The sequence below is a fragment of the Gopherus evgoodei genome, chromosome 10, assembly GCF_007399415.2.
Source record: "Gopherus evgoodei ecotype Sinaloan lineage chromosome 10, rGopEvg1_v1.p, whole genome shotgun sequence".
Classification (NCBI taxonomy): Eukaryota; Metazoa; Chordata; order Testudines; family Testudinidae; genus Gopherus; species Gopherus evgoodei.
In genome coordinates, this window is record NC_044331.1 from 51,940,122 (window position 1) to 51,967,954 (window position 27,833).

At 58.1% G+C, this 27,833-nt stretch overlaps 1 protein-coding gene across 2 annotated transcripts in view; it reads left to right on the forward strand.

The window, feature by feature from the left end:
* Positions 1–27,833, forward strand: part of LOC115658449 (mitochondrial import inner membrane translocase subunit TIM16-like) — a 204,141-nt gene that overhangs the window by 72,054 nt on the left and 104,254 nt on the right. For both annotated transcript variants that reach the window (XM_030577381.1, XM_030577383.1), the window contains exon 9: positions 432–514. In XM_030577381.1, the coding sequence (XP_030433241.1) occupies positions 432–514 (83 nt within the window). The remainder of the gene's footprint in view (positions 1–431; positions 515–27,833) is intronic.

The following is a 27,833-nucleotide window of genomic DNA, read 5'->3' on the forward strand; positions in this document are numbered from 1 at the left end:
TCTAGTCCCTGCTCCTCAAAGCCAACCGCCATTAGGCCTGCAGCTTCTGTGGCGGCTGCTCATGCCTGCATGTGGGCTTGGGAGAGGGAAAACTCCAAATGGCACGGGGAGCCACTCCCCAGCAGGGAAGGCATCTGGTTTGGTCTCACTGGGCTGCGCCCAGGGGCCTCAGAGCCATAGGCACAAACCCCCATGCTGTGTATTCCACGAGGGACTGGCTGTGCTTCTAGGGCCACCTCATTGCCACCTCTGGCTGCAGCAGCTGGTGGTGCTGCCCCCAAAGCACTGCGGCTTGGAGCCCATCACCTGGCCATGTGTGTGCGTGTGTCTGTAAGGGCACGTGTGTGTGTGCGTCTGTCTGTGTGTGTGTGTGTGTGTGTGTGTGTGTACATGTACACGACCAATAAGCATGTGTCTTTCTGCTCTTGCAGATGAGGGAGCGTGAGGTGAAGCTGTGGGACACACGACTATTCAACAGCTCGCTCGTCTCCTTCACACTGGACACCTCCTCAGGGTAGGAGTGCGGCCCCCGGTCCCAGCACTGGGGGTGGCGTGAGGGACCATGCTGCTGACAGTTACTGGGGTGGGGGGCTCTGAGCTCGATCTGTGCTGTGTGGGGTTGGGTTTGCATCTGGCCGAGCCAGGAGGGATGTTCCCAGTGAGACGTGCCAGGCTGCAGCTGGCCATTGTAACAAGGCTGCCTGCCCCTTTCCGGGTCTGGAGGCAGGGCCCCTCCAAGCACAGACGCTTGGGCTGGAAAGGGGCACAAAGGTTGAGGGAGCTGCAGGAAGCAAGCTGGGCCCTGTGGCAGGCCCTGGAGCTGGGTATCCCAGATGGGAGATCTGGGATGAGCTGCCGGAGCAGGGAGGGGAAAGAGCTGTTGGGTTGATGTTGAACCGTTGGGGTTAGGGGGGCACAGAAGATGGTTGGTGCAGCCCATGAAGGGGCCTGAGTAGACTCTGGGCATGGTGTTAGCCAGGCCAACAGCCCACCTCTGTGTCCAGAGCCCTCTGCCATGAGAGGCAGTGAAAATGCGTGCGGTGGCTTGTAACTTTGGCATTGCTGGCACTGGGCATGAGCAGATGCTGGCTGCCCACTGGAAATGCCTCGGTGCTTCCAGCCCCCTTCACTGACCCGCCCCTAGTGCTCCAGATGTGCAATCACTTTCCCTCCCCCAGCAGCGCCCAGCTGTGTGGGGTGAAGAGCAGGGATTGGGGGGTGGAGTGGGGCAGGTGCTGGTGCCAGGGGAGGCGTGGCAGTGTCAGGGGAGGGGCATGGGGAGATGTTGGTGCCAGGGGAGGAGTGGCAATGCTAGGGGAGATGCTGGTGCTGGGGGAGGTATGGCAATACTGGGGAGGGGCGTGGGGGAGGTGCTGGTGCTGGGAGAGGTGTGGCAATACCTGGGAGGGGCATGGGGGAGATGTGGGTGCCAGGGGAGGTGTGGCAGTGTCGGGGGAGGGGCAGTGAGAGGTGGCAATGCTGGGGGAGATGCTAGTGCCGGGGAAAGTGTGGCAGTGCCGGGGGAAATGCTGGTGCCGGGGGAGGTGTGACAATTCCAGGGGAGATGCTGGTGCTTGAGAACGTGTGGCAATGCGGGGGGAGATGCTGGTGCCAGGGGAGGTGTGGCAATGCTGGGGAGGGATGAGGGGGAGATGCTGGTGCTGGGGGAGGTGTGGCAATGCTGGGGAGGGATGAGGGGGAGATGCTGGTGCCGGGGGAGGTATGGCAATGCTGGGGAGGGATGAGGGGGAGATGCTGGTGCCGGGGGAGATGCTGGTGCCGGGGGAGGTGTGGCAATGCCGGGAGAGATGCTGGTGCTGGGGGAGGTGTGGCAATGCAGGGGAGATGTTGGTGCTGGGGGAGATGTGGCAATGCCGGGGGGAGTGTGGGGGAGATGCGGGTGCCGGGGGAGGTATGGTAATGCCGGGGGAGATGTTGGTGCTGGGGGAGGCATGGCAATGCTGGGGAGGGGTGTGGGGGAGATGCTGGCACTAAAGGCAGGCCTGGCAGTGCTGTCACTAGAGGCAGGCAATGAATAGGATACAGATGCCAGGGGAGGACGGGCCCAGTGCCACAGCGCCCAGTGAATGACGCCAGCCTCTGCTTGCTGCAATGTCAAGGGAACACTGACACAAGGGGGGGTGGAGTCTCTCCGGCTCCCCTTTACTTCTTGCTCGGGCAGCGCTGGATAACATCTTCTCTGCGTGCCCCATGTCACGCTGCTCGCTGGGACCCAGGGGCAAACTTCCAGTGCCTCCTGTTCTGGGTCCCGGGCAAGAGAGTGCTGGGGAGGCTGGATGCCAGGGGGAGAGTGCGGCATGTGGCAGGTTTCCTCAAATCTCCTGGGCTGGGGAAACTCCTCCGGGGCAGATCTCTCTCCTCCTGCCTGTGCAGCCAGTGCATGGCGCTCTAACCGTTCAGAGGCGCCCCCAACCGTGCACACAGCTCTGGGCCAGCATACGGCAAAATCCCCCTGTGGGGTCACCTGGCCATGGTCCAGCGGGTGCCAGCAGAAATTCCGCCATGCACAGGGACATGCTCAGGGTACCCTACTGAAGCCCCAGACCAGTCTTGCAGGGGCCAGCGGCTCCAGGAACAGGCTGCAGTCGTCCTGTTCTCCATTCCCTAGAGCCAGCTGTCTGGCTTCTCTCCCCTTTGCCCCGGGAGTGGCTTATGTAGGACCACAAAGTTCAGTCCAACTGGAAGTGCTGGAGGGAGGGTGCCCAGGGAGGATGCCCACCCCTTGCCCCCTCTGTTGGGAATGTTGGGCAGGGTCAAGTCACTGGTGACCCTTGCACTTTAGTGGCGCCAGTGGGGGCACTCAGCCGGGGGAAAGTGCCGATGTCTGGGAAATGCTGGGAGTTGGATGTTTGGAGAAAAGGAGATTCCATGGGGCAAGTGACCCAAACTGCCAGGTCCCTGCTCTGTTCTCTGTGTGGGACTGTGTCTGCCCGTCACCCAGAGACGCGTGTGGTGACTTGTGTCCTGCTCTATTTCTGGGGCCTGCACTCTGGGCATGACACTAACACGCTGATTTGAGGTGCACATGGCGTTGGCTCACCCCCTGCTTGTGGGCTGTTTGGGAAAGGCGCATTCTTGGCCTTGCTGGGTCAGCGCTCCCCAAAAAAGCTGTGAAGTCAGCTGCGCCATCAGGACTGCAGAGACGACTGTGCTCCCTTCGGCCTGGCATGACCTCTCCCACGCTGGGTTGGATTTATGGCCTTACAGAGAGCAGCAATTAGAGAAGGAAATTCATCTGTGGGGGAGAAAAACTCACCCTGAAGGGAGGGCCAGGTGGGCTGGGGGGCTCTTGCCCTGCCCCCAAATGAGGAATTGCAGCATGGCTGGTCGGTTTCCCTTTGCTTGTCAGTTGCACGCTTGGGCTCTCTGTGTTAGTGAGAAGTTTCAATTTCTGGGTTAACATTGGGTCCATTGAGCAGACCTGCCCCCCATGCCATCTTCTTGCTACCTTGCTCTCTGTCCTGCAAGCACGCAGAGCATATGTGGGCATAGGGCTGGGTCCCATGGGGCTCAGGAACATTTCCGCTTTCCTGGTGACCATCTAGCCTTCCAAGGGCTGCTGATCTGCTCCGCTCCCATTGCTCCGTCACCAGCAGGCCGTGGTAATGGCTTCCTCCCTGTCCTTCTGGCAGGGCTCTCAGGTGGGCACCCTGTAGCCCCTTGCCCATACAGCCAGGATTTGTTCCCCTGTGTGAAGTTGGAGACGGAAAGTCGGGCAGGAGAGCGAGGGGTTCCTCTGGGTACACGTCTGAGTTTATTTCTTTGTTGCTCGCTCACTCCGAACCAGGCCTCCCAGGCCGTGGTGGGTGCCCCGATACCCCAGGCTGCTGGGGAGCTGGGTCATGGGTGCTAGGCAGGCTGAGGCATCTGGCACTATGCCTCACCAATCTCAGCCCCTGCAGGGACCACAGTCCAAAGGTGAACAGCCCGGGTCCTACAGGAGGGCAGATTGATCCTGCCTGGCCTTAGGAATCTCTGCATGGATACAGTACCTCCCCTTCCCTCCGCTCCCCATGCTTAGGATAGGGCTAGACTCTGCCCTCTTCAGTGGCTGGAGGGTGGCCAGCGTGAGGCCGTGTCTGGATGCTGGTCAGTATCTGGCCCACGTCTGGGATAGCAGTGGGTGGTACCAGGTTTCAGAGTTGGGGGTGGGGCTGGCTGCAGCAGAGGGGAAAGGTAGTGTGTCCAGGGGGCAGCCCCTTGCGTATATACAGCTGGTCATGGCAGGTGCTGCCTGGCATGGTGCCCATTCTAGGAGAGGTCAGACGTACCTGTCGTGCGTGGGGGGGAGCCATGGCAGACTCAGCGGGGGGTGGGGTGGTGAACTGGCATCGCAAGGGAGGGCGGCTAGCTCAGCTCCTCCCCCACACACACCGTACTGGCAACGTGCATGAGGGGGAGTCAGGACAGACTGAGCAGGGGATGGGGCAGTGAATTAGCATCGCAAGGGTGGGCGGCTAGCTCAGCTCTCCCCCCCCACACACACACACACCGTACTGGCAATGTCCCACCAGCACAGCACAGCGGCAAGGGCTGCCATCTGTCAGGCGGCTCCTGAGGATCCTCCTACTTCCTCCCCTAGCAGTGGCTCTCCCTGCTCCCTCCCTGCGTCTCCTGGGCGCAGCATTGCTGCCTTGGCCGGGATGGGAGGCAGCCCCAGGAGCACAATGATTAGCGAGTGCTGTCTCCAGCCTTGATTGAGGCATCTGTGGGGAGTTGTGGGGAAGGCACGGTTGGGCTCCCCCTCCTGTTGACAGGCGTTTGGGATGCATCCGTCAGTTGTTGCTTGGCATGGGTCACCTCGGGAGCTGCCCAGGTCGCTCTTCAGGGGGAACGAGCCTCGGGCTGAGCTCTCCCCCGCCCCGTCGCACAGGAGGGAAAGGCGGGGTGCAGGGCAGTAGGACTCAGGCTCTTTGCTGTATCAACCCAGTGACCATTCCCAGGGGCTCTGCCTTGTCGCTGTCTCAGGCTGGGCGCTGGTCTCAGGGGATCTCGCTCTCTCACTCTTTCCGTCATTCTAGCTCCCCCGCACTACGTCCCTAGTGTCTGTTCTAGGCAGATCTCACTGCAGGTGCTTAAAGGGGATGATGGGAGAGACTGCACAGCAATGATTCCTTCCCTGAATTCAGGGGTCAGAAGTATGGGGGTTGCTGTCCCAGGTTCCACCCACAAGCGAGGACACTCGAGAACTCAAGCTGCCCCTCACAGCAGACCGAAGATGGTCTCTCCTTTCTCGTGTGCTTTGGTCAGCAGTGAAATAGCTGACACGTAAAATGTCATCATTACACTTCAGAGTTAACACTCATCTTTAAATTAGCTGGGTAGGTTTGGTGTTGTGGGTCTCATTGGGAAATCCAAGACTTTGGGTTTGGGCTTCCAAAGCTGCAGGGAAGGTTAGAGCCAAAACATCCACTAATGCTTGAAACAATCAGAATAGCTGTGCTATGCTCCATGGTTCTGGCGCGCCCTCTTTTTAGACAGCCTCTCTTGGTGTGCGAGGAGCAGTGTCTGGAAGCGGAGAAGTGTTCCGTGCAACTTAGAACAGGTGAAACATTTGAATTTTGGCTAATTGAGTGAGGATCCCTGTCATCAGAGGCAGCTCTGCTGCTCCCTGCAGGAACACAGGGGGGCGCTGTGAGAGTGCTGACTGTAGGTGCCAGGCCTGTAGGAACGGGCACTGCTCGGGCTGATCTCGCCAGCTGCCTGGAGACCTTTTCCTATCACCCCCATGCTGGCATCTCCCGCCCCTTGGGGCAGAGGAAATAGCTTGGTGAGAGAGTATGGTTCCGAGGCTCCTGCTCCGAAGGGCCCCCTGGCTCCAGCAGGAGAGGCAAGGAAATGCCCTCCAAAATCACACTCAAGCCCATAATTTGCCAGGTCTGCACAACCCGGCAGGAAGCTGGGACCCGGTGCACGGGGCCAGAAATGTCGGGAGCTGCTGGCGCGAACACCTCACAGCTCAGCCAGCGGCTGGAAGATGCTGTTAGCAAGATCTCTCCCCAGTTACCTCCTGGAAAGCACTGCTCCCCTTGTAGGCTGCTCTGTGCCGCTGGGATGGGTGGAACATCTGCTCCCCATGCCCAGCATAACTGGGCACCCTGCTATTGCTACTGTTACTCAGCTGGCTGCCTGTCATCATCCTTGCACACCCTAGGGTGCCTCCTGCCACCCAGGGGTATCACATACCCGCACGCACAAGGGTGCTGGGCACTGCTGTCTGTTGTGTTTTCTATTGCTCAGTTCCTGTTTTACAAGCCCTGTTGAGAACTCACATCCCAGGAAAGGATCGCTTGCTTGTGTCGACTGCAGATCTGGCTAAGGAGCTTATCTTGGTAGAAATTTGCATTAGTAAAAATCTCTGAATGTTCCTTTGGCTGCTGATCCCAGAAATCTGCCTCTGCACCTAAGCTGATTCTTGTTTCAAGGCTCTTTAGAACCACTCTGGATTTAGGAGCCCTAGTAATCCTCAGTCCAGACCTGCTGCTGCTGCGCAGAATGGATCTAATATCTGTACTTAGAATCCAGCAAGCCCAGTTCACGCTGGGCGAGGCCTCCGCAGCCCCTGCTAGTGTGCGCACGTGGATTGCTAAGGAAGGCAGCTGAGGGGTGGGTTGGAATTCAGCTTCTAAATTAGATCCAGAAGTGCCTTCCAGCTCTGCGGCTGTGTTTTTGTAGGCTGGGATTATTTTGGCTGCTGGGCTTTATCTGAGCTGGAGGAATGTGACTGGAAGGCTGTGTGTGCGGCTCCTATCTGTGTGTCACTTCAGGGGTTCACAGGGGCGCAACGGTATTGAAATCAGAGGTGATAAAAGGAATTGGGGGGAGGGAACAGTGGAGGGGTCAGGAGGCGAACTGATTAGAGAGGGGTGAGCCAGGGGCTCCGTCCCCCCGGGATGCACACTGCAGAACTGAGGGAGGGAGGGGTGTTTTTAGAAAGCAGAACAGTTGGGCTGAAATAGGAAGGCAAGATTCCATTCCTCCCTCCCCCTCTCCCTCTAAATCTCTTTGAAATGATAAACCAGTGCGGGGTTTTGGCTTGTTACTTGCAAATGTGATAAGCAAATGCTGGTTTTCCTCTGCTGAAAACCTTCGGCTTAAGGCTCCTTCTTGGGCTGGTGCTGGGCCTGCGGTGCTGAGGACTGAGCAGAAGGCGCTAGCTGCTGTCAGTAACTGGATTGGAGGGGCCTCCGTGTAGGTGGGCTGTGATGGACCAAAGTGGGGGGGCTCATACAGCTGCACCCACTTTGTGCCTTCAGTGAGCCAGCATCTTGGCCTGCATGGGCTGCCTGTGAAATGGGATTTGGTGTCTCAGCCTAGTGCTGGTTTGTCCATGTCACACAGCTACCCACGCTGTGACCTGTCCCTGCTCAAGATTGGCCAGGGCTGGGGTAGCAAGGGTCTGCGGGTTGGGATTGAGGGGCACCAGCAGAGCTGTGTGAGGAGCCCGGGCTGGGATAGTGGGGGTGGGGGAGCTGCAGGTTGGGATTGAGGGGCATTGGCAGAGCTGAGTGGGGACTCTACGACTGGCTGTATCCTTACAAAATTCTCTGCTGCCTGATGGTCCAAGTGGAATCCTTTTCCCTACCAAACTGAGCTGTGCAAGCCGCACACTGGGTGAAACAGCCACACTGGATCAGACCAGTGGCCCATCTAGCCCAGTATCCTCTCTTCTGACAGTGACTGGTGTCAGATGCTCCAGAGGGAGTGAATAGAACAGGACAATTATTGAGTGATCCATCCCCTGTTGTCCAGTCCCAGCTTCTGGCAGTCAGAGGCTTAGGGACACCCAGAGCATGGGGTTGCATCCCTGACCATCTTGGCTAATTGCCATTGATGGACCTGTCCTCCAGGAACTTATCTAGTTCTTTTTTGATCCCTGTTATAGTTTTGACCTTCACAACATCACCTAGCAAAGAGTTCCACAGGTTGACTGTGTGTTATATGAAGAAATACTTCTTTTTGTTTGTTTTAAATCTGCTGCCTATTGATTTCATTGAATGACCCCTGATTCTTGTGTTATGTGAAGGGGTAAATAACACTTCCCTATTCACTTTCTCCACTCCACTCATAATTTCATAGACTTCTATCATATCCCCCTTCAGTCGTTTGTTTTCCAAGATGAACAATCCCAATCCTTTTAATATCTCCTCATATGGAAGCTGTTCCACTCCCCTAATCATTTCTGTTGCCCTTCTCTGTATTTTTTCCAAATCCAATATATCTATTTTTTTGAGATGAGGTGACCAGAATTGCTCACAGTATTCGGGGTGTGGGTGTACCATGGATTTATATGGGAGTAGCATTGTGATATTCATTGTCATATTATCTATCCTTTTCCTAATGATTCCTGACATTTTGTTAGCTTGTTTGATTGCCGCTGCACATTCAGCAGATTTCAGAGAAGTATCCATGACTCCAAGATCTTTGTTGAGTCATAACAGTTAATTTAGACCTCATCATTTTGTATATACAGTTGGAATTATGTTTTCTAATGGGCATTACTTTGCATTTATCAACATGGAATTTCATTTGCCATTTTGTTGCCCAGTTTTGTGAGATTCCTTTGTAACTCTTCACTGCATTGGGCTTAACTATCTTGAGCAATTTTGTATCATGTGCAAACTTTGTCACCTCACTGTTTACCCCCTTTTCCAGATCATTTATGAATATGTTGAACAGCACTGGCCCCAGTACACATACCTGGGGGACCCCACTATTTATCTCTCTCCTTTCTGAAACTTGACCTTTTATTCCTACCCTTTGTTTCCTATCTTTTAACTAGTTACCAGTCCATGAGAGAACCTTCCCTCTTATCCCATGACTTCTTACTTCGCTTAAGAGCCTTTGGTGAGGGACCTTGTCAAAGGCTTTCTGAAAATCCAAGTACGCTATGTCCACTGGATCACCCTTGTCCACATGCTTTTTGACCCCCTCAGAGAATTCTAATAGATTGGTGAAGCATGATTTCCCTTTACAAAAACCATCTTGACTCTTACCCAACAAATCATGTTCATCTATGTGTCTGACAAGTCTGTTCTTTAATATAGTTCCAACCAATGTGCTTGGTACTGTAGTTAGGCTTACCGACCTGTCATTGTAAAATCCCTGTGAGGTGACTTTGAGTTCTTTAGATCACCCGCCTGGTGAGCAACAGGACAACCACTGTGTCCTGCCAGCCTTTTCCCCTGAGGACAGTAGGTTCTCTTGTGAAATTTGCTGGAGTCTTTTCATCCCAAGTGCAGATCCAGGAGGGGGCAGGTGCTGTTCTGGGTGGGTCCCTGCTCTCACCCTGTGCCCTCCTTGGCTCAGTTACTGCCAGCTGAGGAAAATCAGCTGGAATTGCCCTGCCTCTACGAGGCACAACAAGGGAAGCACCCCACAGCCCTTTCCCAGCCACGGGACCCAGGATTCCTCAGGTACAGCCCTAGTTCATGAAGCTCCATTGGCTACTGTTAACCAGGAGGCCACAGGGGCAGGGGAAACCACAGTTGAAAGGTCAGTTTATCTTCAGGAGCCACCAAGTGCCTGGCTCTGAGACCCCATCTGTCCACACTGTCCAGCTTCACTTCAGGGCTGGTCGCCAGGAGTTTGGGGCAGTCACTCTGGGTGGAGGAAGCAGGAGGGGGCCAGCCTTGCCCCTGTGTGAAGCAGGCCAAAGCTCTTGGTGCCCAGGGAGAGACCCATTTAGTCCTCTGGGCACTGGCTATGTGCTCCTCTTAGGCAGAGGGGGACATGTGAGGCCAGGAAGAGGTGACTGGCACCTCCTTTAGGGAACCAGGAAACCACTCCTTGGCACTGCCAGCCTCTCTGGTCCCTTGTACCAGCCAGAGAGTTTGAGGAGGAAGTGAGGGGCTAACACTAAGCGCAGCTGGCATCCTCCAGGGCTTGGTCTTGTTCCATGGGGTTCCAGGCTGGACATGGTCCGAGGGCAGCCCAGAAACCCTCCTCAGGGTTACGCGCTGCAGCCCGCTCTGCATACCGACCACTCCTCTCTGCGCTCCAGTCCCCAAGAAACTGGTAGGCGCTGACTGGTGGAGCAGGGTCCAGCGAGCAGCGGGCAAGGGAGCATTTGCTAACCAAATGTCGAGCAGCATTGGCATTGGATGTGTCTGTTCTGCTGGAGAAGCAGCTTGGAGAGGAGAAGTTGGCGTGGGCATGGGGGCGCTGGGAAGCTCTTATTTGGTCTTGAGGGAAGTATTGAGGCCTCAGCAGGGCCTGGAGAACAGGGCTGGGTTTCACAGTGCAGGCACTCTGCCAGGCCTGGGACCCAGGTGTGTCACTGCTGAGCTGAGCCCTGCCACAGTGGGACATGGGGAAGCCCTGCATGAAGTTGAGTGCCCCATGGCGCTGCTCCTGTGCCCTTGATTCCAGCTAGGTGTCTTGCGCCCCTGGCCCCTGAGCCCACCCTCTTGCTCCCCAAGCTGCCATTCCTCAGCTCTCGTGTTGGTGCACAGGGGCATGCTGGGAGTGAATGTAGCTCTGCTCGGGGTGAGTCTGTGAACAGAGCAAGGCCCAGTGCCCGTCATAGCTGGAAGGAAGTGACTGGCCGGCTGCTGCTATAAACATCCTCCCTCCAACGTGCACAAGGCTTTGGACAGCTCAGCCTCTGGCCCCTGAGTCTTGCTGGAGCTCGCATGCTGTAGCTAGTGCAGCCAGAGCCCTGCTGGCTCTGACCTAGCCTGTCTCCTGGGGGCAGGGCAGGAGTACTCCCTGCACTCTGTTTTCCGGTATTTTCTTCCAACAAATTGACTCACGCGCTGCAGTGTCTGCCTACACCCTCGGGAGGGTCTGTGAGCCTCCTGCTCTGGGTGAGAAGAGCTCTGCTGGATTGCAGGGCCTGCTGACCCTGGAAGCTGGAAACGGAGCCTGTTACCTTCCTGCCTCTGAGCGCAGAGGTGTGCTGGGGTGGGGGACACGTCCCATTCCCCTTCCAGCTCACTGGCATCAGCCTGGAGGAGCAGGGAGGTACTGTCACAGGCCAGGCCCAATAGCTGGGACATTCTTGTGTTAGGGGATGGTCCAGCCTCCTCCCCGGTCCCCTGCTCGGCTCCCCTGCCCCCAGCCTAGAAAGTTCCTTTCCCATTGTAATGCCAGCCTCCCTCGCACCAGTGTCACAGCACCCCCTGTTGGTGGTAGCACTGGGTGTGGTAGCACATCTGCGTGCTCTGGAATGGAGCCCAGGGTCTGGTGGCTCTGCCGGCAGAGATTGGGATTAACCCTGGGAGAGGGAGCAGGCGGGCACTGCAGGGCCTGGTGCTCCGGCTGACTCCGAGTGGCTCAGGTTTTCTTCTCCTCTCTTCACTCCAAGGCAGCTGATTGAACAAACCAGCTTCTGCCCTGATGCGAGCATAGTGTCTAAACTGCTGCCTGACCCGCCGCAGCCCAGCTTCCTGCGCTCCCCTTGGCCCTGGCGCTGCCTCAGCCGAGGTTAGTGTTGGCCGGCCTGCTCTGGTACAAGCTCTGTAAAATGTGGCCGGGATTAGCAGTTAGTTTGGCAGAGCGGCCAGGTCTGCCTGCACTAGCGCACGCAACCTGTTCCTGCCGGAAGTCAAATGGCCTCCGTTGCGCAGGGATCCAGCAGGATGGGAGGGGCTGCTACCCGCTGCCATGCAGCCACCTCTGGGGTGGAACACAGCACAGCCTTCAGAAGCGCTACAGAACAGGTTAGTCCAGGAAGTGAGGGAAGAGACCATAGTCAGGGGAGTTTAGGGAGAGGGTCTTTGTCCAGGTCCCTGGAGTCAACATCCCTATTCTCAGGGGAAGATCCTGGGGCTCTTTAATGGCAGGGCATGGGTGGGCCCTTGGTTTCATGACTTGATTTCATGACCATCTGCTCAGGTTGGTGAATCAGCCACAGCCCTCTCTGAGGCACTGAATACCTAGCCTGTTAAATCCTCCTCTGGGTGCCAGCCACTGGGTATTTGGGGGGGAGAAGGGTTTGCCCCAAGTAGGGCAACCCTGGAAACAATCGGGCAGCTCAGAAGTGGCATTAGAAGCAGTAAGTTAAAGGAAATCAAACACTCAGAAAATGGGGTGAGGGAGTCTGCTTTCTGCCTGGCAGATGGTGCAGTTCCAGGACTTGCCCAGGTCTAGGGGGTGCAGGAGATAAGAAGTGAGATGCCCAGGCAGGGTCTGCCAGCTTCTCTGGTTCAGCAGCTGCTGCGATGGCAGGACTCGTATCTCAGCTACACGGTTCCCTTGTCTGAGTGTTACCGAACCGGAGTGGAGAGCGGCACGCTGGGTTAGGGCTGCAGCCTGGGGACCTCTCCCAGGAGGGGGCACTCTCGCCTTCTCCACTGTCCCAGTGTGCTACGCGCTGCAGCAAAGCACTTTGGTGTTCAGTGAACTAAGTGCAGGGCCCACGCTTCCATTTAGGCTACCTAGGCAGACGCCTAGGGCGCCAGGATTTGGGGGAGGGCGGCATTTTGTCACCTTCGGCGGCAATTCGGCGGCGGGGGAGTCCTTCAGTGCTCTGGGTTTTTGGCGGCAATTCTGCGGCGGGTCCTTCACTCACTCTGGGACCCGCCGCTGAAGTGCCCCGAAGACCAGGAGCACGGAAGGACCCCCCCACTGCAGAATTGTTGCCGACCGGGAGCGCGAGAAGGACCCCCGCCTAGGCAGGGCCGGCTCCGACCGGGAGCGCGGGAGGGCGGCAGGCGGCTTCAGTGGACTTCCCACAGTTGTGCTTGCGGAGGGTCCACTGGTCCCGTGGCTCCGGTGGAGCATCCGCAGGCACATCTGCGGCAGGTCCACCGGAGCTGCAGGACCAATGGACCCTCCGCAGGAACACCTGCGGCAGGTCCACCGGAGCCGCGGGACCGTCGAGCGGCAGAGCGCCCCCCGCGGCGTGCCGCCGTGCTTGGGGCGGTGAAATGGCTAGAGCCGGCCCTGCGCCTAGGGCACCAAAAACCCTGGTGCCGCTCCTGACTAAGTGCTGCTCCCCACTGAGCACTTAAGGGCAGTATGGGAGCTGACTCATCTTCACTCATCTATCCTTCCTCGGTGCCCGACTCCCCTCGCCTGCTGGCTGCCTTTGGCTTTCCAGTCGGAGGGGACCAGCCTATGCTGGCAGGGCCTGCCTGGGACAGTTCTGTGAGTGCAGGGTGGGAGGGTTGCAAACGGTTCACTGGGCCGAGACAGCTGTTTCCGCTGCTGGCAGACAATCCTCCAGCTTTGGACAAGCCAGCTGACCTGGTGGCTTTCTACTGACAGCACTTCTTGCTGTTCTGGATCTGCAGACGTTCAGCCCCGATGGAGCCTGGCGCTCCCTTCCCGCAAGGGTGGTGGCACCTGCAATCAAGGGTTTCTAAATCCATTACGGACATGACATCTCGTCTCCCTCTTGGCCTTGCCCAGTGTCCCTTGCCTCACCCTGGCTCTGTCCCCTGGAGCAGAGAAGCCCAGCTGAAACATGAGCCAAGGCAAGAGCTGGGGAGGGAGCGTGAATGGCGGGACTGTCCAAGGACAGACAGCGAAGAATGGGTCTTTCACGGGCACCAGCAGGTGCCGCAGGTCAGCAGAGCTGTCAGAGCCTCCTGCCGTGTAGATCTGCGCTCTGTGCTCCTTTCTGGTCCATGCTCCTTTGTCTGGCTCCAGCCGGCTCCCCCGCGTAGCACAGCAGCCACTGGGGCAGCCTGAGTGAGCTCTTAGAAGCAGCTCTTTCCGCTCAGCAACTCACTTCACAGCTTCCCCGGCGTAGCCTCAGCCATGCGGGAGCCTCCCGCCTGAGCAGGGGCCCGACAGTGCGTGTGTTGAAGTGAGGAGGGTACAAAGCAAGAGGTGTCAGCCCTGCCATAGGACAGCAGCTCCTTGCAGCCCACTACTTTCCTGTGTCCCTCGGTCCTCGCGGGCAGGGGAGTGAATGACAGCGAGTCTGAGGCCCTTCCCAAGCAGGGAGGGGGGCTCGACCCTTTTACAAAGGCAGGGACACAGCTCACGTTCGCTTGCCAGGGGCTGGCCAAGCACCTACACCCCAGGATAAAGTGCCCAGCAAGGGAGAGCTTGTGTCTTGGTATGTAACTGAGGGATCCATGGCCTTCAGACCGGGTCTGAGCCTCTTGCAACTGGACGCAAATTAGGATGAGCCAAACTGACATTAATCTTTAGTGAGCATTGGCAGAGCAGGGGGCTGCAGGGCAGGATTGAGGGGCACTGGCAGAGCAGGGGGCTGGACTAGGAGAGCAGGGGGCTGCAGGGCAGGATGGAGGGGCAGTGGCAGAGCAGGGTGCAGGGGGCTGCAGGGCAGGATGGAGGGGCACTGGCAGAGCAGGGGGCAGGACTGGGAGAGCAGGGGGCTACAGGGCAGGATGGAGGGGCACTGGCAGAGCAGGGGGCAGGACTGGGAGTGCGGGGGGCTGCAGGGCAGGATGGAGGGGCACTGGCAGAGCAGGGGGCAGGACTGGGAGTGCGGGGGGCTGCAGGGCAGGATGGAGGGGCACTGGCAGAGCAGGGAGCGGCAGGGCAGGACTGAGGGGCACTGGCAGAGATGAAGACAGGGCTGACAGAGCAGGGGGCTGCAGGGCAGGATTGTGGGGCACTGGCAGAGCAGGGGCAGGACTGGGAGAACGGGGCTGCAGGGCAGGATGGAGGGGCACTGGCAGAGCAGGGGGCAGGACTGGGAGAGCAGGGGGCTGCAAGGCAGGATGGAGGGGCACTGGCAGAGCAGGGGACTGCAGGGCAGAACTGAGGGGCACTGGCAGAGCAGGGGGCTGCCGGGCAGCAGAGCCAGAGCTCGTCCCTCTGGTAGGTGTTGGACTGCACAGAGTGGGACTGGGCTGACTGCTCTTTCAAAATATTGGCCCAGCATTAGTCCTGTCCCCGGAAGCCCGGTTGATCCTCGTGTCAGATGCCCCTCTCTGCCCAGGGCCTCTCGTAGGGAGTGAGCCCCCTGCTCCGCCTCTGACTCAGCCCGTGTGGGCTGCCTTGCTTGTTCCCACCACCCTGACATGTTGTGTCGTCATTGTTGGGAGCCAGGTTCCACCAGGGCCTCGGCTGTGCCTCTCCAGAGTGCAGCACGATGACTGCCGGGGCAGACTGGTGATGGTGCTGCCCCCTCGCCTTGCATGGGAGAAGCTGCTGCGCAAGGGCGGCTGGATGAGTCAAGCAAGCAGCTTGTTTAGCTCTTAGAGGAAGTAATCCAGAGGCGGCCAGGAAGCTCAGCCCAGTCATTAGTGCAGCCGGCCTAGCGGGAAGGGAGCCGTGCTGAGCTGGCTGCTCTGGCTGACACGCCCGGGGCAGAGCCCTGCCACCCGTGCTGCATGCCAGTGTCACGGAGTCATCGGGCGATGCTCTGGAACTGCTCCCCACCAAGCCAGTCAGGACTTTGGGGAGCCTCCTCTCCCCTGGAGCAGACTTGTTCAGGGCAAGAAGCTCACACATCTTCACCTCCTGGGTCTCTCCTTGGAGCACTCAGCATCCTCTGCCCCTCCGTGCACTTCCCAAAGCGAGCCTGCCTCAGTGGGGTCCTGGGGAAGCCACAGGGTCCTGCACCCCCACTTTGCAGTCAGACGTGACTCTCAGCCAGCCACTAACACAGAGGTTTATTAGATGACAGGAACAGGGTCTAAAACAGAGCTTGTAGGTACAGCAAACCAGACCCCTCGGCCGGGTCCATTCTGGGGGGCAGTGAACCAGACCTCCCACATTTGCACTTCACTCCTCGACCCCAGCCAGCTCCAGACTAACTACCCCCCCCAGCCCCTCCTCTCTGCTCAGCTCCTTTCCCGGGACACGAGGTCACCTGATCTCTTTGTCTCCAACACCTTCAGCTGGCACCTTTGCAGGGGAGGGGCCCAGGCCATCAGTTGCTAGGAGACAGAGTGTCAGGCATTTAGGTGCACTGGCCCTTTGCTCTTCCAGATACTTAAGAACTGCCATGGGGACACTGAGGCACCAACACAGTATTCAGAGAAAACATTAAGAACATTCCTAGTTCATCACATCTCTCCCTCCTTCAAGACTGAACTGAGCGAGGTCACTTCAGCCAGTGACCTGGGGAAGTTTGAACCCACCAACGTTCCCAGGGATGCCCCAGCATCTCTCCCATTCCTTGGTGTGAGTTACACCAGGACAGTGCAGTCTCACGCCCTCCCTTAGGTCGGGTGTGCTTGATGGCACTTGCAGGCCGCATGTGGGAAGGTTTATGCGGTTTGAACCCTTTTGCTATCCCCAATACCCCTGGGGTTCAAACTGGGACAGGGTCTTCTCCCAGCACTCTGGGCTGCAATTCGGGCTCTCTTGGTTAAGAGCCCCCATCTTGGCCTTGGCCAGCTCTGGGCTTGGGCAGCTGCTTCCCACTTTGTGGCCCAAACACAACACCTCTGCTGTCCCCCCTTGCACTTTCCAGCTTTTAACGTCAGTCCCACCTCCTTGAGGCAGCCCAGCCCCCTCTTCACCTGGGACACCTGTTCCTCCCAGGTCTGGCTAAAGATGCACATGTTATCAGTGTCTGCCAGGGCCAAGTTCTCCATCGCCCTTTGCTTGTCTAGAATCTCCCCAGGCCTAGGCATGGGGTCAGCATCGGACACTGTGATGGCTTTAAGCTTCTGATAGCCCCCATAAAACCAGATCATCCTGTCTCCCTTGGGGATCAGCCCCATGGGTGAGGCCCATGGGCTGTAAAACAGCTGGATCCCATCTAAAGCCAGCATGTCCCTGACCTCTCTCTCCAGGATCTGGGTTGCTTTCCCAGTGACTCTGAACGGGGAACACCTGATGGGGAGATTGGCTCCCACCTCAGGGAAGAGATCCCCCAGGGGGTCTTCCCCCTTCTCCATCAAATCCTCCCCCTTCAGGTCCAGGGGTCCCCTCACTCTCCTCCCATCCAGCAGCTTGAATGGGAAGAACCCTGTGGATTCCTGGGGCACCACCAGCTGCCTCCCGATTCCCCCTAGTTCTACTTCCCCTTGGGGAGCCCATTCCCAGTACAGGAATCCCTTCTCCTGCAGGACTCTGTCCCTGCAGCCTTCCCCAAGGGGGTTTGCAACGTTGTGACCAGCAAGTTCCCTCAGCTTCTCCAAGGAGGGATCCCTCTGCAGCTCGGTCTGGGATTCAGCTGCTGGGGCAGGGAGTAGGACCTGCTCCCTTTCGCTGGCTGGGCCTAGGGTCAGAACCCCCCTGAGCCTTGTCCCTGGTAGCTCCCTCCCTGCTGTGTAATCACTTCCCAGCAGCACGTCTGGACCAGGCAAACCTGTTTGGCAGCTGACCTGCCCTGCCTGGGTGTCCCCCCGCTCAGCTGGGGTCTCAGCTCCCCCCATGCTCAGCACTGCCCTTGCTGTCCCAGTGGGGGCAGGCAGCGAGCTCTCTGCTCTGGTCACAGCATCAGAGCCAGCGTGAGCCCCCTCTCAGGTGTGCAGGGGAGCGGAGAGCATCTCTCCCTCCCACTCAGCCCCAGGGGGCTGGTTACAGGTAGGCAGGTATCCTGAGCCCAGCAGCCCCTCCCCCCTGCCAGCCAGGTTATTTGCATTTTCACTGACCATTTCCATCCTAGCCAAATGGTCCCCTGGATTTGAATTCAAACCCTCGGCCATTACAGGAGCGGGGCCTGGATCCTGTCCCAAGGGGAGACAGTCACCCCCCAACAGGGCCTCCGAGCCGATATCCTGGAGAACCCCAACTACCAGCCAGCCTGACCCCTCCTGGGTCTGCACAGGGATCTGGGCCATAGGCAGGGTGAGGGGCTTCACCCCAGGGAACTTCACCCAGATCCCACAGTCCCTCAGCATCTGGGGCTGCACCACCACAGTTCTCTCTGTCCCAGGGTCTCGCCCCTGCAGGCGTGTTTCCCCACTGACCCCTGGGCAGCCCCCTATGTCTCTCTACTCCACCATCACCAGTCCATGCTGCTGCTGCTTCTCCTGCAGCTTTTCCTTGGGCTCTTGCTCTCTCTCTCATGGTCCTCTCGCTCTCTCGGGCTCTGCTCCCATCCCATCCGTCTCCAATCTCCTGATGGGGAACCCAATCGTGAAGACCCTCGTCTGATTGGGGACCAGACTCCCGGGGATGCCTGGCTGCTGTTCCAGCTGCTCCCAGATCCTCTTGTAGCCCCATCTGGGTCAGGAATCTGCTCCTCAGGGTATGGCTACATTTGGAATTTCAAAGCGCTGCTGCGGCAGCGCTGCGGGAGCGCTGCCGCGGCAGCGCTTTGAAGTGTGAGTGTAGTCAAAGCGGCAGCGCTGGGAGAGAGCTCTCCCAGCACTGCATGTAAACCACATCCCTTACGGGTGTAGCGTGCAGCGCTGGGAGCCGCGCTCCTAGCGCTGCTGCCCTGATTACACTGACGCTTTACAGCGCTGTATCTTGCAGCGCTTGGGGGGGGGGGTTTCACACCCCAATTGCAGCGCTGTAAAGTGTGAGTGTAGCCAAGCCCTCAGAGCGGTCCTCCTCCTCCAAGTGCACAATTAACTGTGCCTTGGTGAACGTCCCCATGCGTAACCCTCTCTTTGTGCACAGGATCACAATGTCCTCCTTAAGGAGACGGTGATAGGCCATCACTTCACCGTTCCCAAGTTGCTCTGGACTCACAGGCCTGTGTGCTCTTGGCTCCCCCATGGTTTCCAGGAAGAACCCCTGGTGTGCCAGCCCTTCTCGTGATCACCACCTCTTTGCCAGGGTCGAGCTGCAGCCTCCTCCGCCCCTGGGACTGCTCCTGCAGTCCCCAGGGGGACCCTGCTACTGCAAAATCCTTCTCTCTCCCAGGGTCGAGCGGCAAGCTCCTCCGCCCCTGAGACTGCTCGCTGCAGTCCTCAGGGGGACCCCATTACTTCAACAGTCCTTCTCGCTGGTCACACACTTCCAGAGGTTAACTGCCCCCTGAAACCGTCCCTCTCTGAGCCTTCAGCATGCCTGGTCCTCATTATCCCTCCTTTGTTTTACTGCTCCCCAGTCACTTACTGCAAGCAGCACCATTCACGGGGTGCAGTACATCCCACCGCTACCACCAGTTGTCACGGAGTCACCGGGCGATGCTCTGGAACTGCTCCCCACCAAGCCAGTCAGGACTTTGGGGAGCCTCCTCTCTCTTGGAGCAGACTTGTTCAGGGCAAGAAGCTCACACATCTTCACCTCCTGGGTCTCTCCTTGGAGCATTCAGCATCCTCTGCCCCTCCGTGTGCTTCCCACAGTGAGCCCCCCTCAGTGGGGTCCTGGGGAAGCCACAGGGTCCTGCACCCCCACTTTGCAGTCAGACGTGACTCTCAGCCAGCCACTAACACAGAGGTTTATTAGATGACAGGAACAGGGTCTAAAACAGAGCTTGTAGGTATAGCGAACTGGACCCTCGGCCGGGTCCATTCTGGGGGGCAGTGAATCAGACCCCCCACGTCTGCACTTCACTCCTCGACCCCAGCCAGCTCCAGACTAACAACCGCCTCCCCAGCCCCTCCTCTCTGCTCAGCTCCTTTCCCGGGACACGAGGTCACCTGATCTCTTTGTCTCCAACACCTTCAGCTGGCACCTTTGCAGGGGAGGGGCCCAGGCCATCAGTTGCTAGGAGACAGAGTGTCAGGCATTTAGGTGCACTGGCCCTTTGCTCTTCCAGGCCATGTCTACATCTAAAATTTTGCAGCGCTGGTTGTTACAGCTGTATTAGTACAGCTGTATAGGGCCAGCGCTGCAGAGTGGCCACACTTACAGCAACCAGCGCTGCAAGTGGTGTTAGATGTGGCCACACTGCAGCGCTGTTGGGCGGCTTCAAGGGGGGTTCCGGGACCGAGAGAGCAAACCGGGAAAGGAAACCAGCTTCGCCGCGGTTTGCTCTCTCGGTCCCGGAGCCAGCCAGCAAACCGCAGGGAAGGAGACCTGCTTGCTCGGGGTTCCGGGACCGAGAGAGCAAACCGGGAACGCCGCGGTTTGCTCTCTCGGTCCCGGAGCCAGCCAGCAAACCGCAGGGAAGGAGACCTGCTTGCTCGGGGTTCCGGGACCGAGAGAGCAAACCGGGAACGCCGCGGTTTGCTCTCTCGGTCCCGGAGCCAGCCAGCAAACCGCGGGGAAGGAGACCTGCTTGCTCGGGGTTCCGGGACCGAGAGAGCAAACCGGGAACGCCGCGGTTTGCTCTCTCGGTCCCGGAGCCAGCCAGCAAACCGCGGGCTGGCTCCGGGAACGCGAGAGCAAACCGGGAAAGGAAACCAGCTTCGCCGCGGTTTGCTCTCTCGGTCCCGGAGCCAGCCAGCAAACCGCAGGGAAGGAGACCTGCTTGCTCGGGGTTCCGGGACCGAGAGAGCAAACCGGGAACGCCGCGGTTTGCTCTCTCGGTCCCGGAGCCAGCCAGCAAACCGCGGGGAAGGAGACCTGCTTGCTCGGGGTTCCGGGACCGAGAGAGCAAACCGCGGCGAAGCTGGTTTCCTTTCCCAGTTTGCTCTCTCGGTCCCGGAACCCCGAGCAAGCAGGTCTCCTTCCCCGCGGTTTGCTGGCTGGCTCCGGGACCGAGAGAGCAAACCGCGGCGTTCCCGGTTTGCTCTCTCGGTCCCGGAACCCCGAGCAAGCAGGTCTCCTTCCCCGCGGTTTGCTGGCTGGCTCCGGGACCGAGAGAGCAAACCGCGGCGTTCCCGGTTTGCTCTCTCGGTCCCGGAACCCCGAGCAAGCAGGTCTCCTTCCCTGCGGTTTGCTGGCTGGCTCCGGGACCGAGAGGGCAAACCGGGAAAGGAAACCAGCTTGATTACCAGAGGCTTCCTCCTTCCACGGAGGTCAAGAAAAGCGCTGGTGAGTGTCTACATTGCATTACCAGCGCTGGATCACCAGCGCTGGATCCTCTACACCCGAGACAAAACGGGAGTACGGCCAGCGCTGCAAAGAGGGAGTTGCAGCGCTGGTGATGCCCTGCAGATGTGGACACTCTCAAAGTTGCAGCGCTGTAACTCCCTCACCAGCGCTGCAACTTTCTGATGTAGACAAGCCCTCAGATACGTAAGAACTGCCATGGGGACACTGAGGCACCAACACAGTATTCAGAGAAAACATTAAGAACATTCCTAGTTCATCAGAGTCAGCAGCTCAAGTGCATGGCCGGCAGCTGGGCCTGGCCTGTGTCGGGTGCACAGACCCTGTCCTCCCGGCTGTATTGTCCCACCCGTCCTACCATGGTGGGCTCTTACCCTGGTGGGGCGCCGTTTTAGACACCTACTCAGCCCAAACTCCTCGGTGTTGCTGCTGCAGTTTCCCAGCTATCCTTAGCAAGGGCTCTGCTACAGTGCCAGGCAGTGTCCAGCCAGAGCCCTGGGGCTCTCGGACCAGCCTTCCCCCTCCGGGTTCAGAGCACCTAGCAAAGCTCAGTCGTGGCAACCCCTCCATTCCCCTTCCTGGCCAGGCAGGAGGAGTCCTATTGCTTGCCATGGACTTGGCTCCTGCTTCCGGGGTAGTGCCTGGCTGCTGGGCTGGGGACAGCACTGGGGACTGAGCAGCTGCTCTGAGAGGATAAAGCTGGGAGTGTAGGGCCATGTGACACCCCCTCTCCTCCCCCGCCGTCTCCACCAATGCTGTAACCAGAGCAAGCCAGCTCGGGCCTTCTGGGGCTGGTACCTCAGTGTTTCTGCTCCCCCAAAGGGCTAGGGCTAGTTGTCTGGACCAGCTCAGCCCTCCCCGGTCAGCAGCGTGAGCCCAGCGCTCTGGCAGCAGAAGGCTAGGTACCCCAGGCTGCCCCACCGAGCAGCCCTGTCCCTGGTTCATGTTCTGCAGTGTATGAACTCTGCAGGTTGTGGGAGGGGAATGCACCCCCTATTCCCAGCGAACCCACTCTGAGCGCAGTTGCCACCTCCCCACCATGCTTAGAGATGCACCTGACCCGCGTTTCCGCCTCTGCTAGCTCTCTGTGTGCTCGTGCGAGCCTTGCTGGGCTTGCCGGGGGGTCTTGCTTTCCCTCCACTCATCTCTCACATGCTGCTGGAAGCCCCTGCCTTCTCAGCCCAAATTCTGAGGTGCTGCCCTGTGTCCCAGGTGCCGACTGGGCCCCACTTACCAGACTGGACCATAAGCACCAATAAGCTTGTACGTTCATACCACGCCTTTCTGCGGGAGAGCTCCTAAGATAGGGGTTGCTTGCGCAGCGCTGACACGCAGCCAGCTCTGGGGAGGAGTAGAGCAGCTGCCATTGCACAACACTGCCTCGCTCCACACTGGGACAGGAAGTAAACAATTCCATGTCCACGGGAAACTGTGGGGTGGTTTCATATAGACAGAGTATAATTACCCCAGCTGGAATTCAGTCAGACCGAGAATGCCACTAGACCTGTTCTTGTGTGGAGTACCTGGGATGTTTAAAGATCACAGGAGGTCAGGACCTTGGGCCTGAGCTACACTAAAAAATTAGCTCAACCCAGCAATATTGTCTCTCAGCGAGGTGTAGTAACTACACCGAGGGGAGAGCCCCTGGCCTCAGTGTAGGTAGCGTCTCCACAGAAGTGCTGCTGCTGTAGTATTCCAGGTGTAGACAAGCCATTAGCTGCCATCTCATCTGAAAGAAAGTGCCTCCAACACATCAGTGAAGTATTTGTTAGAGGATGGAGAATCAGCACTGCTCCCTGCAACACCGGGCCTGCGGTTTGGAGGTGTCCCACCCCCTGCATCCCCAGCTCAGAGGGCAGCCCTGGCATGTGTCACCGGGGTGCAGGCTAGGCCGAGTGAAGGTAGTATGCATGGAGTGCAGCAGTCCATGGGCTGGGGCTAGTCCAGATACTTTCCTTCGAAAGATGGGTCCCCAAGGGGAAGTCAGTCTAACTGGGGCAGGCAGCCACAGCCGCACCGAGTCGGACCAGTCTCCAGCCTGTACAGATGCTCCTGTTGGGCTGGGGTGGGGAGCCTGTGCTCCTCTGTGGGGTCTGCACCGGGCTCAGCATGCATTCCAGCCCCATTGGCAGCTCAGGTGGCATCCTCTGGGTGTCTGGGTTTCAGGCAGGGGTAGAGAGCTGAGCGTAAGAGCAGCCCCCAGCCAGGAAGGTTGCTGCCCCGCCGCCCCCCGCCCCCCACCCCCCCGTCCATGTAGCCAGGAGTGAGCAAGGGGGCCGGGGACAGATCTGTGGTGGAGGAGGAGGCATAGTACCCAGACCAGGTGCCAAGCAAAACGGCTGTCCAGCCCTTTATTACCAACAGTAGTGTAGTGTAATAGTGGCTGTGGTGAGTGGTGCCGTTGTGGATGGGGTCCCCTTGGGTGGAGATCTGTGTGCACACAGATAGTGCCCACCTCCGAGGCTGGCAGGGTGAAGACACAGACTGCCCATGGCTGGGGAGTGGAGCTGTTGCCCACGATGCCCAGCCCAGAACTGTAGGCTCTCTTGGCACCCAGCAAAGGGAGAGACAAAGGCCTGGAACTGGCCTCCAATGGGTCGTGGAGCTGGGAGGGTGGGTGCGGCACAGGACGCGCACATGGAGCTGTGTGGCTGTGCAGGGCAGCCTGGCTTTTGGGGCAGGGCAGTGGCTTGGGCTCTCCCAGTTCTGCCGTGCCTCGAGGCATCACCGTGGGCAGCCACCGGGACCTCGTTCCCCTCTGTGCGGCTTGCTCAGCTTGGAGATCCGCAGCTGGGGAGCACCAGAGGCGTGGCAGGCATAACAACATGGAACTGGCAAAGGTGGGCCGGAAAGGGTCAGCCTCCATAGTCCTCATGAGTGAGACAGCTGGCGGGAGTTTCAGTTTGGGCTGGGTGGTGAAATGCAGGGAACCCCAAGCTGGGGTCTAAGCTCCCTAACCCCCCCCCCCCCGAAGGACTCGATTGAGGGGTCCTGGTTGTACCTACGCGCTCTGCTTGGGACTGTGTTCATGTCATCTAATAAACCTTCTGTTTTACTGGCTGGCTGAGAGTCATGGTGAATCTCAGGAAGAGGGGTGCAGGGCCCTGACTTCCCCCCACTCTGTGACAGGAGGCCTCTGCATAGCTCAGCCTTGGCCTCCATCCTGGCTTCTCCCTAATAGCCAGCCCAGCCTCCCGGCCCGCTGTGTATGGTGTGAGGTAGAGCCATGCACTGTAACGCCTGCAGGACTGAGGATTGGGCCAGGTCCGCTTTCATCCTCACACTGTCACCTGATTGTATTTCCTCCGAGGCTCCAGCCGACTGCCGCTGCCTTGCCCTCCGTGCTCCTCAGGGGGCTGAGGAGAGGGATGCCGGGGTCCAGTGCGGGGGCTGTTGTTCCCAAGAAGCAGACTTTCGCTGACAGAAGTCTTGCCAGCATGAGCAGCTGCCAGCAGGCCAGAGCAGGAGGCAGGGCCATTGCGTTGATCTAGGTGGAACACGACCCTGTCACTGTCCGACATTAACCAGTGTTCAGCAAGGTCAGGGGGTGATACACAGAGACCTCTGCCAGCTTGGTACCATGCACCACCAAACAGCCTTTGAACCTTTGACTGAACACACAGAAAAGCAAGAAAACCAGTGAAAATGTTTCAAATGTCAAGTATTAGTTGGGCTTTCATTTGACTAGCATCCCTTGTGCCCTTTCCCAAGGCAGGAGGGAGGGGTTAGAGAACCCTCTGGTTCGACTGTCTCTCAGGGATGTTAAAGATGGTGCTAACCGGTCCTTGGGGGGGGAAGAGGGGAAGTTGGCTGCAATGGGCTGGAACTGTTGGTGCTGCTGTTAAGGTCCCATCCTGTTTCCTGAGAAGAGCAAACAAGACAAGAAGGGGAGAGAAAAGACCAGCACAGACAGTGCAGCTTCTGGCTGGGGAGTTGATTCATGTTCGCAGCCTCAGCGCTGGAGAAACACAGATCCAGTGCACGGTCTGAGAGCTGGCACATTTGGACCATCATTGGGCTCTTGAGGGCATTGCTTCGACTCCCTCCTAGTCCCAGGCTCACCGCTTTGGCCAGCGAAGGCAGCTCTTATTAGACAGAAGGCAAAGGAGAAGGGTGGGGACGGGAGGATGTAAGGTGGGGAAGGAAAAAGACACACGCAGAGGGGTGGGGGTGACACCATCTCACAGCCCAGGTGGAGTTTGGGAGTTAGCTGGAGCAAGGGAGTTGGAGATGTTGGCTGGGTCCTTCTCTCTGGTCTGGTCTGTCAGGTCATCTCTCAGGAGGAGGATGGAGAAGGCCCCGGGTCCCAGGAGATGGCAACCAGGATGCTGATGCACACTCCTCCTTCTCTAGTCTTTCAGTCAGCCCCCTCACCCTCACAGTAGCCAACTCCCCACCACAAGAGCCTCTTGTTAAGAACCCCAAAAGGGAGGGAGTTGGAATAGCCCACCCCTTCATTATTTTGTCCACCAATTAGGCTCCATTTCTGACACATTAATTTTGAGCCAATGATTTCCAGTCCCACACTTCTCTAGTCTACAGGGCACGATCGTCACCCAGCCCATGAGTTCTCTCAATAGGCCTGGTTGATTGGACTAATTCAGCGTCTGTTTCCCTTCCGCACCTTTTCCCAACCGCAGTTATTGGTATCAGCTGTTGTGTCGCTTTGTGAACTTTCACTCCCTTCGTACAACTGGGTTCACAAGTCAGCTGGATACCGGAACACCTGCCGAGCCCCACGAGCAGCTCCGGGAGGAGAGCTGGGGTGGGGGACAGGACAGAGCTCCAAAAGCCAGGCTGAACATCCAGCTGGGGGACCCATATGCCCTTGAGGGGACCCTTGGTTACCATGTGAGTGCAGAACAGAGGGGAAAGGATAACCCCTCGAAGGAGAGGAGTTATTTAGGCTGGTGGAAAATGAAGAGTAATTGGGTGAAATGGAGAGAGGGACATTTTGGGCTGACCTTTAGGCAATCATCCTGCCAGTGGGATGGCCGAAGCTGTGGTGTCCCCTTCCCAGGGAAATGGGAGAAGCTTTCGGCATTTGGGACACAGAAAACTAGACTAGCCAAACCACTGGAGAAAGTGCAATGGGCCGAGTTCCACACTGGCCCTTGGGGGTGGAGTATCTCCGAACTCAGGGCCTTTTCCAGTTCTCACTGCTGGGACGGCATAGCACAGCCCAGCACAGCTCCCCCTCCACCCAGCCCGTCTTTCCAAGCTCTGGGATCGCTGTAACTTTCAGTTGCCTGGCGAGAGAATTCACACACGGCCAGGCTTGCCTGGTCTGACAAGGGGTTGCAGGTTGATTCCCCCTCCTAGGAAGATGGGGGTAGGGGGGAGAATAAATCAACCTCTGTGTAGTCCCTCAGCTTCGGGAGCCAGAGACTATTCTGGTATTGGAATGGCACCCACACGTCTGAATCCTAGACCTTAGTTGATGGATGTGAGTTCTTGGATTATCCAGCCCCTGGCCCCAGGATTGCACCCTGCACTACGCAGGGAACATGTCTTTCTGTTCTATGATTGTACAGCGCCTAGCGCACTGGGGTCCTGGCCCAGGACTGGGCTCCCCAGTGCTACTGTAATAGAAATAATAATAATTTGCATCCACTTCTGGCCTGGCTTTCAGAGGCATTGCTCTGCCCAAGTCCCCACCGAAGTCAGTGGGAGGTGTGTCTGCTCTGGTGACCAAAGCTTTAGGGCCTAGGAGGCAGCACATGGGGTTCCAAGGGGGGGCCCTCAGCTTTGGAGGCAAGGAGGGCCGCTGTTGGAAGTGGCTGTGATCCCGTTTGATAGGAAGCCCTGTAAAACTGGTGATACAGGAGCAGCTGTTCCGGGGTTTCACCAGATTTACAAGCTCCCAGGAACACTCACTAGACAAATGCAGAGCTCCTGTGGCTTGGAACGGACACAGCTTTCTGAGCAGAGGGCCAACCAATGGCCTCTGCCCCCTGCTTGCTGCGTTACCCCGTGGGCTGGGGCACCGACTCTGGCACTTGGGTTCGAGGGAACATGCCCAGCTGCCCTTGTATGGCAGCCAGTGTTAAGAATTCTGGGATGCTTGGGGAGGTCTGGCTGGTTTATCCTGCCACCTATCACTGTGGTATTGGAGCGCCTTTCGTGGAGAAGTGATAGTAATAACAGAGTCCCTAGGGGACTTCATGGAGTGTCTGGTTCTTTTCTCTCTTTGGGAATCGGGGTCAGATGTGGGTCCCAGGGAAACATTCTCTCCTGGCCTGGTGCTGGGGGGAAGCAGAGAGGAGAGGAGGAAGGGCTCCAGATTGATGCTCTGTTAACCCTTTCTCTGCCGCAATGGATAGTGTTATCAAGAGCTGTCCCTTAGGAACAGAAGACGTGAGCATGTGCGTGTTCTCCTGACTTGGCGAGAGGCTGCTCCCCCTTTGTGCTCTGAGGAATGCGTCTCCACCGTCCCAGCCACAGGAGCTCCATCTCATCCCTTTTATCGGCTTTAATGGAGGTTTTACGATGGCTTTTGTACTGTGTTTCCCGAGTCCCATAAGTGCTGCTTTGACAGCTGGCCCAGGCATGGCAGCTCTGCGACTGAACCCCAGCCAGTGGCAATTAAAGCCAGGTGGAGAGGCGCTACTGTTGCATTTGAGGAGCAGGAGGGAACCATCTCTTCCCTCTGTGCACAGACGATTGCCCCAAGCCCTTGTATTGATCATTCACTAAGCGGCAAGATCCCCCTTTCTTTAACCTGCAAAAATCAGGGCAGCTGTTTGGAGAGTGAGGGGAACCCAGCACTGCTGGGGTCTGTGTGTCCCGGGCACTTCCTGCACTGGGGCCTTCCAGAGCCACCGCAGACCTTCCGTGGCATTAAGCCCCCTTTGGACAGCAGCCTTCGACAGGGTCGTTATACTCAGCACAGTCAAAATTTGCACTCAGGAGCCCTGTCAGCAGCGCTAGGCTGGTGCAAGCAGCTCTGCTTTCTTTTGGGGCACCCCAGAGCTGCATGACTCTGATCCTAGGGCTGTAACTTGGTGTGTGGAGGGGGGTTGTGTCTCCAGTCAGATCCTCTCTGCTCCTGGATGTGGGCTAAGCTAGGACTTGGAAGTGTGTTAGCTATTCGAACA